This window comes from Bombyx mori, chromosome 9 (genome assembly GCF_030269925.1).
Source record: "Bombyx mori chromosome 9, ASM3026992v2".
NCBI lineage: Eukaryota > Metazoa > Arthropoda > Insecta > Lepidoptera > Bombycidae > Bombyx > Bombyx mori.
Window position 1 is genome coordinate 3867962 of NC_085115.1, and position 14382 is coordinate 3882343.

General features: G+C 36.0%; 1 protein-coding gene across 2 annotated transcripts in view; it reads left to right on the forward strand.

Moving 5' to 3' along the window:
• LOC101737888 (uncharacterized) overlaps positions 1-14382 on the forward strand; it is a 90052-nt gene that overhangs the window by 54319 nt on the left and 21351 nt on the right. For both annotated transcript variants that reach the window (XM_038012937.2, XM_062670042.1), the window contains exons 3-4: positions 10724-10752; positions 12496-12532. In XM_038012937.2, coding sequence (XP_037868865.1) covers positions 10724-10752; positions 12496-12532 — 66 coding nt within the window. The remainder of the gene's footprint in view (positions 1-10723; positions 10753-12495; positions 12533-14382) is intronic.

Consider the following 14382-nt stretch of genomic DNA (forward strand, 5'->3'; position numbering starts at 1 on the left):
AAGCGGCCGGTCGAGAATATAACTCACGTGTATTATTGTCCGTGCTATTCAAACACTTTAGTATAGAGATACAAATCTGTAGCAATCGTGAGACGTGAGTTTTCGCAAGCAGATAGTTTCTTGTGTTTAGTACATAATCTAAATATAAATAATAGTTTAAAAAAAAACTAACAAAATATGCTTTTAAATTAAAAATAGTGTAAGAAAAAATGATTTTATTGTAAAAAAAGCGTGGGGTGCATGGTATCAGTAGTTATAAATATTTTATGAACAGATATGAGTAGAAGGATTTTTATTTTTAATTCAAATTTATTAACATTTATTTTCTATTTTTTAGTTGGATTTTCTATAAAAGCGTATTTTGTTAGTTTTTTTTTAAACTATTATTTACTTTTCATTTTTTAGTTGAATTTCAATATTTTCAATTTTTTTTTCCATTTTTTTAAAAATATTGAATGGTTATCGGTCCTTAATAAGTATACCAAATTTTGAGATAATCTGACGTTTTGAAGGGGGTCAAAATCATGTTCAAAGATTCCGTTACAAACATACATACGTCTGAAGCTAACTAATAAAAACCTATTAATTATATCGAGGGGTGAAATGCTATTAAGTGACATTTTACGCAACTTTACAGGAGAGCCATATAAAGTTTAAAATTTGGAAAAAATATTTTAACAAAAAAAAACTTCTTCAGCTATTTAAATGGAGTATACTTAATTGAAGTACAATTAAAAAAACATCGAACGGTTGAAGTTAATAACAAATAAAACTCACCTTTCATTACAAAGATAAATGTCGCGTATTAAGCAAATTTGTCGCTTATAGCAAATAGTCTTTCACCCTTCGATATGTAAGAGGACACAAAGTCACTTATCAGTAAGTACTTCATACGTTTTAGTACATAGAACTTCTTGCGAGTCGTAGATATAAATAAAACTACTGTTATAGTTTAATCTCGAGTTTATTATTGTAATGTTATTATTTTCAATATTTCGAGTGGGAGACTGAAATAAGCCAGATATACCGTAAAAATACTGTTACTTCGTTCTTTCTTCGTTAATTTCAATCGTACTTAGTATAAGTTGTTACCCAAAAAAATTGTAGGTATAATAATCTAGAAAATCGGTCTTCCATAACTATTCCGTGGTTCTTAATTAACGCCAGGAGGGTTTCTATTAGTTTCTAAAGTATCAAAAATAATTGATAACGTTGAGTAATTTGTATTTGAAGTTTAATAATATTATATAAATTTTTAAATTATCTTATCATAGCATCTGTCTAACATAAGACTGCTTTGCGTCTGCAGTACGATCATCTATGATAGGATTAGGTAGCTATTACCAGCGACTTAACTGTGCCCCTGACAAGAGCTCAATGAGTGACGGTGAGTACTTATCGTAAATATCTAACAAAGGCGTATTAGGAAAAGGCTCACACATCGATTACGCCTCACGTGGGCTTCATTCAAATTATACGAATTGCAATTCAACGTAGACCAGCTTTTCGGCAATAATCTCTTCCCCTTTTTTACGACCTCACGAAACGAGTTCCTGAAATAACTTTCTTGCGTAATTCTTCTGCCTCACGGCCCTCGAAACGGCACCGCAAAGTTTATGGCGTAACGAGACGCCTCTCGGAATAATTGGGGAATGACAGTGAGTGTTAACTCACTATCTCACTCTCTCACTCACGTTTACCGATAACAATTTATTTCTAGAGTATCGTAGTTTGTAGATTTGCTAAGGTTCTCGCGAATGAAAATACGATTCGAAAGTTATTTAGTACGTTCATTTTGCAATTTCGGAGACCACTTTTTTTTCCTATATACATAGGATAGCCTTGAGAGACTATTTCAGATTCACCCTAACGTGTAGGTGAGCTCACGGGGCTCAAACCGGAGTGTTGCTAACATTGGCCCTAGCAAGAGCAGTGCTTCGCAGAATCTACCACCGGATCGAATACGCAACCCACTGAGAAGATCCGGCGAGAAACTCAATGGGCTGAGTCTATGGTTTAATTCACTCGTTGAACCCTTCGTCGCAAGTGACGGGTTCGACGAGGACGGTGACCGGTACTTGTGGTACCTAAAAGCACTGTTAATGGATCAGGAGGATCCGTAATTGCGTGCTTAGGGCGACGCAGACCACGAGAACTGTTCTATTCTAAACTTAGCCTTGTATCAACATCACGATCAATTTCTTTGGGATATTAGAATGTGATGAACAAAACTGCTCATTAAGAATCGGATTTTTTTTCTTGTAATACTTTCTTATTACAGGAAATTGGGCGAGCTAATTACGAATATTCCATTTTGTTATGAGGCAAGCGTAATATCTGTCCAGAAAAAATTAACTGAGCCGAGATGCAAACCGATTACTTAAGCAATTATTCTAATTATAAACAACCTAATGAAGCAGTGTAACTTTCTTAAATTAATCTTTAGTCACACTTTAGCAGTTAACTCAAGTTTGCAAGCTGAATAAGAACGGCGATTCAAACAAAATAAAAAAGAGATTGTTCGATTTTTCTTCAAACGACAAACTTGGAAGTAAAGTATCTAGCTGTTTTTGTTATCAGAGTTATACAGATAGTATTTTTCCGCTTAAAACGTTATGAAACAAATGGCAGCGAAGAAAAGATGATTGCCAATTTAATTTTGTTTACGATTGTTCGTTTTCAAAGTATTAACATTAATTTGAAAGGAATCAATTTTTGGGCACAAACATCTAGTAAAGTCCTAGATATCGTTTCATAATATCGGCACGTAATGAGAATATTTCATGAGTAGAGTACATTTTTGTATTTATATTCACTGTAGCACTTACCTACTTATTAATTAGTAATATCTTATTGGCATTCCAAGAATTTTTTAAATATTCTTGAAGTAAAAAAAATTTTCAGCCTTTTTTCCCAATTTTAGTTCGTGGCTCAAGATAAGATCGATATTCTTTCTATTTTAATTAATAACTAATTAATAGTAAAACGCTATTTTAGCTAATAGGAAAATATATGGCTCGGGCCTCATTTCTCGACAAAAACATATGTTTTCTCGACCATTTTATTGATTGTCAATAATTGATTCCCGTCTATGGGCTTCGATAAGCACATACCATTTAGGCCGTGATCTCGTTCACCTCTCTAAGCAATAATAAAATCCTCCGACCATCAATCATTAATCAATTAGCAAAAACATTCAAAAATACAATGACAGTTTTTTTTTATAATCATGATATATTTCAAGAGCTTTAATGTAGATTTATTTTCCATAAGCCGGCAACGCTTTGTTCGTAATATCTTTTGTTAAATTGGCTTGAAAGTTTCAATTTTCAACGATAGTAGGTCACGACCTGGCAACGTTGGGCCCGCAAAAGTTTCATTAATTTAGTATAGCCTACTGATATTATGAATGCGAAATTGTGTGAGAAGGTATGATGTTTGTTACTCTCTCACACAAAACATATTGTACATTGATGATGATTTTGATGAAACTTCACACTGTTAATATATACGTCAATATAGCACATTAGTTATAATGTAGTAAGCGAACGATGGGTGATGTAACCCACAGACACAGCCCACTGAGTTTCTCGCCGGATCTTCTCAGTGGGTCGCGGTTCCGATACGATGGTAGATTCTGCGAAGCACTGCTCTTGCTAGGGCTAGTACTAGCAACCTCAGTTTAGAGCCCCGTGAACTCGTCTACTCGCCCGGAGGATCTAATATAGCCCCTCGAAATTACTAGAATAGGTAGGAAAAAAAAGGTGATATAAAGAAATAATATAATGAATATTTTGTACAGTTGTCATACATTTAGCGATAAACGCAGCGCGGCGTGACCAGATTTCACTAGTATATAATAATATCTGTTGTGGTTAGTTTAAGCATATTGATAATTTCTTTTAAGTATTGTTATTGGATATATCATTAATAGACTGAAGATTGTGAGCACTCATGAACGTGGCTGGTACGCGATTTAATGCCGCGGTATGGGCTCAGAGAATTCCTGGCATAGCATGATGGGGATATAGATGGATTTATAAATTTGTAAGAATATCACATACCTTGAACTTTGCACACACTTTCTAGGAATGTTTTATTTGACAATTTTTAGGCAGCAGTTGCGTGTAGGTTTCTAGAAACCTAAAAAGATGCAGATTTATGTTTCAAATTGTCAATGTCAAAAAATGCGGACATACGAATGGGTAGATGCTCAAAATTACCCTCTACGCACATATTATGTAAATATATAATTCAGTCTTTATAAATGCCGCGGGATTTATTTTTCCGTGTAATCCTATTCAGTTTTTGCAAAAACGTTTTTTTTTATTGCCCTTGTAGGCAGATGAGCATATGACCCACCTGATGGTGAGTGGTTACCATCGCCCATGAACTTCAGCAATGCCAGGGGCAGAGCCAAGCCGCTGCCTACCGCTTAATACTCTCCACAAGCCTTGTTTGAAGAAGGGCATGTCATATCATGTTTAGTCGTTAATGCCATTGATGACATCAAATTAGAATGTATTAGTTCAACTATAATTTTTTTTTTATTGCTTAGATGGGTGGACGAGCTCACAGCTCACCTGGTTTTAAGTGGTTACTGGAGCCCATAGACATCTACAAAGTAAATGCGTCACCCACCTTGATATAAGTTCTAAGGTCTCAAGTATAGTTACAATGGCTGCCCCACCCTTCAAACCGAAACGCATTACTGCTTCACGCCAGAAATAGACAGGGTGGTGGTGCCTACCCGCGCGGACTCACAAGAGGTCCTACCACCAGTAAAGTCGACGTTTCGTGTTCATCAACTTTGTGAATATTGTGCAAACTACCGTTATTTTTTTCATTTATATGAATTATTCACAAATTCTGGACCACATAAAAATGTTACTTCTTGAATTAATATAGCTTTGTTCGAAGTTCTGAGAATAATGTTGATGTCAAAGGCTGAAACAGACAACAAACAAAAAAAAAAATTGTTTACGTCGTAGACTTATTTTTAAAACGATTTTCAATAAATTTACGATGAGCTTATGAATCTTAAGCTGAAACACATAATTCTATCGATATTCTAAACTTGTTTACACGGCGCTTGAAGACAAAATAGGCTTATAGTGGTATCCAGGAATAATTTATCAGAGCAACGTCCCTTGTTATTTATCGTTTCATCACGAAGGCTTTCTTCTACATCGAAGGGAATGTGCCATCCATAAAATTCAGATCCAGTAATAAATTTACGAATAAACCGATGACGCGAATGAAGTTACAGGAGGAATATACTTAATATAGTATTTGTATACGATATGTATAATATATGGTATAAAATGTATATATTTTTTATTGCTTAGATGGGTGGACGAGCTCACAGCCCAACTGGTGTTAAGTGGTTACTGGAGCCCATAGACATCTACAACGTAAATGCGTCGCCCACCTTGAGATATAAATTCTAAGGTCTCAAGTATAGTTGCAACGGCTGCCTCACCTTTCAAACCGAAACGCATTACTGCTTCACGGCGGAAATAGGTGGGGTGGTGGTGCCTACCCGTGCGGACTCACAAGGGGTCCTACCACCAGTAAAGCGTAAAGTTGGTATAGTGTTGATACTTTCAATAAAATTAATTAAAATTTTGGACAAATTTTAATTAATTTTAAATCTAGAACAATATAATTACTTTTGGGTTGTTTTGGTTTTTGGTTAAAGCAAAAATGTTTCAGATTTTTATTCCTAAACTTTATTTCCTATTAGAATTTGTTGCGTATCGATTATGTTAATGTATATTGTAAGAGTGGCAGAAGGACAAATTGCTAGTAGAACAGATGGCCTGTGGGGTCAAAAAGTTCTCGGCTGATGACCACATATACTGGGTGTCGTAGCATGGGTAAGCTTCTCACAAGGTGGTTACATGCAACCGGTTGTTGTAACGAGCCTTGGGGAAGGTATATGTCCAACAGTGGACGTGTGTATACTAAAAGAGAGAGAGAGAGACAAACTCAAAATACGCTCTGGTCCTAGTAATTGATGGAAAACGGATACACAGCTGTTCATCCACCTCCAGCTCCTGCAGTTTGAGAATTTAGTATTAGAGTAGAGACCCATAACGTATCTAAGATTAATTATGATTGAAATTTAGGCATAAATTTATTTTCTTTCCTTTTTTTTCTGCCTTGGATGTAATATGGTCTGCGTAAACCCTGAGCCGCCGTCTCAATAGCACCGACTGGGTTCCCGCCCGGTCCGGGGTAGGGCGCCGGCTGTGAGCAGCAGGAGTTTTTGGTGAGGTTCGACTCCCACATACCCCACCTGCCATGCGGGTTGGGATCCGGCGATTTTCTACTGTAGAAAAAAAAAAGCTGATGATAAGCCTTGAGAGGCTATTTCAGCGTGACCTTAACTAGTAGGTGAGCTCATGGGGCTCAAACCTGACGACGTTGCTAGCACGAACCCTAGCAAGAGCAGCGCTTCGCAGAATCTACCACCAGATCGGAAACGCGACCCACTGACAAGATCCGGCGAGAAACTCAGTGGGCTGTGTATGTGGGTTAGTTTACTCGTCGAGCCCCTCATCGCAAGCGACGGGTTCGACGAGAACGATGACCGGTTTCTTTCACAGTTATCAGTTCTAAGCTACCACAATTTTTATTAGAATTTAAATAGTATTTTTTTCGTTACATTTCACGAAAACATCATAATCGGCTTCAAGTTCAGTTGAAAAGCAGGTTAAAATGACACTTTCGCTTTTACCGAAAGCGGTAATCCGCGGGTAAATCTGACATTAAGCCTTTCACATTTTTTTTATTTCTAAGTAATCTTTAAATAACGGTTTATTAATTCAATAACTATATTTTTTTTTATTCATATTTGGCTGTTTGAGTAAGATTTGAAACGAGACAATGTGGTACAATTTTCAAAGCGCAATTGCGTATAAATTATTCATCTAACTTTTAATTTACTTTGAAATTTGTTCATATTGGACATTGCATTATTCACAGTTAGCTATTTATTTTGATTGCTTGGTTGATATAAAATGTGATTTAGCTTTTATTATTTATTTATTTATAACTTTATATACTTGACAGTATATATTTACTATAATTGAATTGAAGTCAACGTGTTATTGTCTGTATTTGTTTGTTTGAAGGATCAAAAGGTATAGAGCATTATATAAATAAGCCTCTTTTTGGAAGCAATTGAAATGGCAAGGAATCGTTCTAGAAATGTAAGATTTAATAATGTATCTAGTCTAGTCATCTATTAACTTCCGTTGCTTTGAGCTCTGTCTTTAACGGCGGTTTTTAATTTTGTTTTTCTTCCGTAGACCGGTAGACGCGCACTTAATTTGCAGAATTAGCTTCAAACCTAATTCGTCGAAATGAGGAAACTCGTGTTTTGATGTCTATAGACATAGTAGGGCCGTGCCTTATTATTAAGTAAATACTCTTCTCTTTCACTATTCAATATAAGAAAAAAACATATTAAGAAAGTATCGATTTTGTTTACGAGTGCTGTTAGTTATTTAGTTTATAGACAAGAATCTTGTCTGTTAAGTAAAATTTAATGACTCGAAGACTATGGGTACTAGGGTAATTTAAAATATTCAGTACGTCGGTGAATGATGCTAGTAACGCTATATGAATGGGCCAATTTAAATTAAAAAAATTTTTGGCGGGCTGCACATAGTTTATCTCTTATCTACGAATAATTTACGAAAATTTATAATAAATATTAGAATTAAAAAAAAAACTTCAGAAAAAGAGTATAGATTTCATATATAAATTTTAATGCAAGATAAAGACAAACAAGAAAAGAACAGAAAAACGAATTGTTTCGAGAAAGTCGATAAAATAAAGTAAATTTTGAAATGCTTGGCGGGCCGCGTTTTGCTCATCCTTGTTCTAGACCACTTCAACTTCAAAAGCGAATCTGTTACAGCTAGCACGTATGACAAACATTCAATATTTCTAAAAGTGTGCAAACAGTCATCTTATCCTTGCCCTTTATGTCGGCATTGTGTTACTTTGACCTATATTTTGAATTGATATGGTTTTGATGAACGCAAGGCATATTGTGTATCGGAAAAACAAGAGCAAATGAGATCATCCTTTGTAATTGTATTTTGATATAGTCATCTTTAATTTCTCGACTACATTTACTAGCTATTGTCTGATGTGAATAATAAGTGGTAACTATGAGCTTTATGGGCCATCAAAGACAGACGAGTCGGCTCACATGTCGTTGGAAGTAGTCACTAAATTCATTAAATTACGAGTATATTAAAGTCATTATGATTTTGAATAGATTACAGATAGCCCTTTTTAAAATTCGTTTGAAACAAGGCATGTCACAGAGCCAGATAAACATCGAGAAAGGTAATTAATATTAGTTTTATGGTTTTAGGAGATGGTAATGATATCGAATGACGAAATGCGCCATTGTTAGACGGAGATGATGGGATCGTCTGAGATATCCCACGAATAAACAATGCAGCACTTCGAAGTAGAGAGATCTTATGTTATTGTTGTGTATTTTTTTTTTTCGGCCCGCGGTCCGAACCTCCTACGCGGTCCGAACCTCCTACGAGGTCCCCGCGCCTAAGGTGCGCGCGGGGTATGTGGGACTCAACGATCTGCAGGTGTTGAAAGCAGACCGCGGGCCCAAGGAATTTTAGGGCCCACCCACTAAACGACTCCCCTGCACTCTTACACCCGACGTTCGATCCCCTCCGAGGCCAGAACCCGAATGAGGTAGGGGGGTTACCGCGGTCAACACTACAACCAGACAGCGCGGCTCATCCCAAGAACGCCCAACCGACTCGATTCGCCTCGAAGGCTCTGAAACGTCGCCGCGTCGGCCGTCTCGGTACGGCAGCCCGTCAGGCCGCCCAGACGGTGCCGCTGGTGTCCCGGAATACCCCGCTGGACTAGAACCAGCCTGCCGGGTCGGGACGCGATACACCCTCAACCGGTCGCTCTATTACTCCTCGGCAGCGCGCTAGAGTGCTGATAATAAATAGTGTAACTAACACGACTTTCTTTTTTTAAAATAGATATACTTATCTTATCAAGTTCCAAGCGGTTCACTGGGATCATGATTTTCGACAGTCAGATCGGCTCTTTTATCAGTATTATTTCGAATCAAGTTAATTGGTATCTCAGATCCTGGTCCCGAGATTTTAGATTTAATCTGGTATAATCTATCGATACACACAGCTCTGGACTGTTGCTTTGGATCACTATTGTTTCACGACGGAAATGGAGACGTTGATGGAACTCACCAATCAGGCTCAGATGCCCTACGAAGTAAAAAACAAAAAAAAATAACCAGTTTAAATTTCTAAATTAAAGAATTTATATAAAATTTTAAAAGCAAACCGAGTAGACTTTGTTTATGTATAAATTCGATAGCTTCTAAGAATTATGCACCAACAATAATCTAGACAAAACTAAAATGAAAATTGTTCAATTGTTTGGGATCTTACGTATCCGGTTTTTTTAATGTGATGTAATTAAAATTTAAATAAAAAATTTAATGTAATGTAATTTTAATGCAATGTTTCCTCAGTGATTATGATAACGAGTTTATTCTCATAAGTGACACTTCTAAGGAAGGACCTTAATTGCGCCTCGCGATGACCTTAGCCTTAATGGATGCGGAATATATTCTAGGAAAAATGAGTGAAAATATAATCATCTCTGAGCATCATACTTTAGAGTACTCAGACTATGTTTTATTTTGGTAGAAGATTGCTCCTGATTATTTGTTTGATTGGTTGACCGACATTTTTGAAATAATAGGACGTTCAATTATATCTAGTTATTGTGTTCAGTATTAGCGTTTCGTAGATACATTAAAAAATCTTTTACGATTAAATTCCTCCTTCACTGTTTCCATTTTATTATTGAGAGTAAAGAGACTACGATTTTTTCGAGTCCACGAAAACTGTAATGTATTTAAAACGTCAGAAATCTTCTTCTTTTTTCTTTCCTATTACCCTCTGCTGGGATGTAGGGCTCGAATCAAATTCTTCCATTTGCATCGGTCTTGGGCAGTCTGTTCTATCTCCTCCATCATATCCAAGACGCCCAGTTCTGGGATGGCCTCTCTTCTGAAACGTCAGAAATAGTAAAATTAAAATAATAAACAGGGAATCGAACCGTAAAACCAGTTTTGATTTCGTGTAATATTTTTATTACCGATAGCATACAAGTTAAAATAAAATTCGGATCGAAAAGTGAATATCTAAATCACCTCCAACGATCTTTTCGAATCGATCGAACACCACCACTTTGCTCGAACATTGAACACCGTCAATAATAAGGAAATATATGCACCAAACGGATTTCTATCAATAATTTTGTATCAAAATATTCATTTGGAATTAAACTATTAACACCAACTGGAGTATAATAATATATTCAAACTTTTATTCGAGACAAGGTCGGAGCTGAACTAACTCTTATACATTAGCCACGGAATATATAAATATAGCGGGTGTTCATAAGCACTTATTGTTCTAGCCTAAAGTATTTCAGTACGCATATTTCGGAAGCGAGTACTTGTTACCGAGAACAGCAATAAAAATGTTAACGTTAACAGCTTCCCAACTGCGAGCACCAGTGAATACACTTCGAGTTGTATTCATGGTGTTTTGCGTGGCGAACCGAAACTTCCATAACAATAAACATTAGCAACCGGTCTATAATTGTTTCATTTTGTTTGTTACAGAAACGAACGACGCCTCGGAGAATAAAACTGTAAGTACCAAATTCTCGATTGTTCCTTAAGTAGTTCATCTAATCCAGTGGTTACTGAATTCACAGCGGGATGGATTCGTAGAGTATTTTGTTCTGTTTTCGCGGGTCATATTATATCGCGTAATTCAAACCACTTTTACTGTTTTACAATTTATTATTTCGAATTCGGGACAGTTTCTATGATTCACGGACGACGAGTTTAAACCAAATTATATTGTGTTTATTAGATATTCGGGCTTAGCTGATGTACTACTTGTTTTTATCGATTTTGTTTTTATCGATTTATGTTTCCGGTTTCCTATACACTAGTCAAAAATCCCAGCTTAGGCAACAAATTTTGTGAAGGCTTACCTTTTTTTCTACACGTCATTATTGAATTTATGTACTGAATAAAGTAACTAAATAAAAGTCTGTAATGACTCTTCAGTTTTACCCTCGGTAAAAACGACGTAACTTTTTTGGAAAAAATAAATTACAAGAAACGAAATACACGAAATCGATTGCCGCCTACACTATCGCTGTCTTTAGCGAAACCGTTACACGCGTCAATGTCTCTGCCAGCTTTAATCTAGATAAAACAACGTTCAATAAAAAAAGTTGATGAAAGAGATCAAAGTGTTTCAATTGGATTGCCCTCGGGCTGAGTACTGGGTTGTCACGAACGGACAGGCGATTCTTTATTTCGTCTGTCCATCTCATCCCTCAGGCGAAACAAAAAATCGATAAGGATTTCGTTTTTGATAATCTCTATTAATATCTGTAGATTACTATTAATCACTCATTATTAAAACCTTAATAACTCTCTGAGACATTTAATCTGTGGTCCATTTATCCTACTCAAAGAATGATAATTAGAAATATTACAAATAATATATGTAAATTATAACAGAATGCGTTCGATAGAACGTAATTGTTTTTTTTATGATGTCGATAAACTGATTTATCCTAGACATTGATTTACCAGATAAAAGATAATTAAAAATATTTTTTTGTCGCAAACGTGATCTGGCTTTGAAACATTTTTTGACAGCGAAGTTAGTTTCACAAATTCTATAAGCTTAAATTTTGTTTGATTTTGCATTTATTTCATCTATTTTTGGTCAAACGAAAGTACGGAGCCATATTTTTAATATTCGCCTCAGGAATTTCGTCAGCTCTAAGTATGCAAATAAGATTTTATTACTTTAATGTGGACCGGTCGGCAACACTCCATCTTCAAAACATAATGTACTGTATAATGTAGACATGATTCATATGAATTAGATAATTATAGAGTCATTGAATACAATAACTGCGCGATCTTTGCATATTGGTAGTTCAAGATACAACTAATACCTACAATAACATAAACCATTTCTATTAAAACAACAGGTCATCTTAACTTAGCTTGGAAAATATTACCGCGCGTGCAAGAATAAATTTGTAGCCTATAAGAATATTATCTTCTTGGTATTTAGATTTATTCAAAGTGAGGCGTGTATGGTAAAGCATGGCTTAACTAGCTTAAGAATAAAAAAGGGAATATATAAACCAGTTTGGTGAATTTAATTTCAGCCTTAAATGTTTCCTAATACCTACTACTATACTAGGTACTACAAGAATAGCTAATATTTCTACATGGAATGCTGTCTCTCTACCATATATTGTTATCTCCAACCCCTTTCATAATGGACCAAGATACATGGTCTTTCGAAGATTAGGGAATTTATTAGTTTATTGATTAAGAATATGTTTCTGTTTCAGGATTTGCCGGTGGAGCAGTTGGAAAAATTGAAAACGGGTGAGTTTTTAGGAAACGACAAAGCGAAGATCCTCCGAGGGTTTTTTTAAATTATTGATTAGGTGGATGAACGAGCTCACGGCCAATATGGTGTTAAGTCGTTATCGGAGCCCGTAGACAACAACAATGTAAATACCGCCACCCACCTTGAGACATGATTTCTAATTCTCAGTTCTCAACAGCTCTCCCACCCTTCAAACCGGAATGCTTTACTGCTTCACGGCAGAAATAGGCAGGGTGGTGGTACCTACCCGTGCGGACTCACAATAGGTCCTACCACCAGTAATTATGCAAATTATAATTTAGCGAGAAAAAGGTGTATAAAAAAACACATTAGGTAGGCAGCGGCTTGGTTCTGCCCTGGCATTGTTGTAGGCAGCAGCTTGGCTCTGCCCCTGGCATTGCTGAAGTCCATGGGCGACGGTAACCACTCACCATCAGGTGGGTCGTGTGCTCGTCTGCCCACAAGGGCAATAAGAAAAAAAAAACATTACAAAGAACACACTTGTGATATTAATGACCAAAAATTCTATTATATACTCAAACAATAAACAAATCGTAAACAGAGAATTTTCTAGGGATTCTTGCGTCTGAAATGTATTTTTTTATACACATATTTCTTGGAAAGGAAAACTTGTTGTTTCGTATTTCAAAAATAAACATTGAAACCTTAAAAACGAATGAAACCAAACAATTTCTCAAACTCGGACCTGAGACGTGGAAAACAATTGCAGAAAATGCAAGTCGGTTTTTCTATAATTTAGGTTAGTTTAATAATCATCTATGTGTAAAGATGCTAATGCTTCGGAAGATATAATACTAACATGAAACAAGAGGTCATGTAACGCAATGCTTTTAAGATAATCATTAAAAACTGCGTAGTTGCTAACATGCATGGCATATAGAACTATTGTATGTGAACTTTAGAAAAGGGCTATTTACTGAATATCTTTTGATTTGATTTGAATTTGACTCTAAAATCAAAACAAAACGAATCAAACAATTTTTCATAAATTGAAATATATACATCTGCCTAGGGTACAGAGCATGTCAACATTACCTTGGTTTTGGATGTTTTACTGATGGTAGGACCTCTTGTGAGAGTCCACATGGGTAGGTACAACGACCTTGACTATTTCGGCCGTGAAGCAGTAATGCGTTTAGGTTTGAAGGGTGGGGCAGCCGTTGTAACTATACTGAGACCAAAGAACGCATATATCTGGGTGGGTGGCGGCATTTGCGTTGTAGATGTTTATGGGCTTCGGTAACCAATTAGCATCAGGTGGGCTGTGAGCTCGTCCACCCGTCTAAGCAATAACAAAAAATAACAAAAAAGGGCACTATGGTTTAGATCCAATATATTGCTTGTTATTGAAGACATGAGAGGATGAAGGGTATATGATACAATTTATTAATTTTGAGAAAACGGGCAACGAACTTTTGTTACTTGTACTTTTTCTTCGCACATAACTCCTGCATCACATGCAATTTCTAAAAATAGCCTTTAAGCTCGGAGTTTTAAGGTCTAATGTGGTTTATACGCACATAACACTTTCAATGTAAAAACTCAAATATCTTAAAAATAGTACTTAACCCCTTTATTCATACATGTCTTCTATTATTTGATAATGAACTGGATTAACAGTGTAACTAATCGCCTCGCATCCAAGCGCTTACCACACACATTATTATTGTGTACTAGCTGACCCGGCAGTGTACTAGCAGACTTTGTAGTGCCACAACCGATAAATAAAAGACCTAAACTTTTGTCTATACTAATATTATAAAGAGGAAAGATTTGTTTGTTTGTTTGTTTCGAATAGGCTCCGAAACTACTGGACCGATTTGAA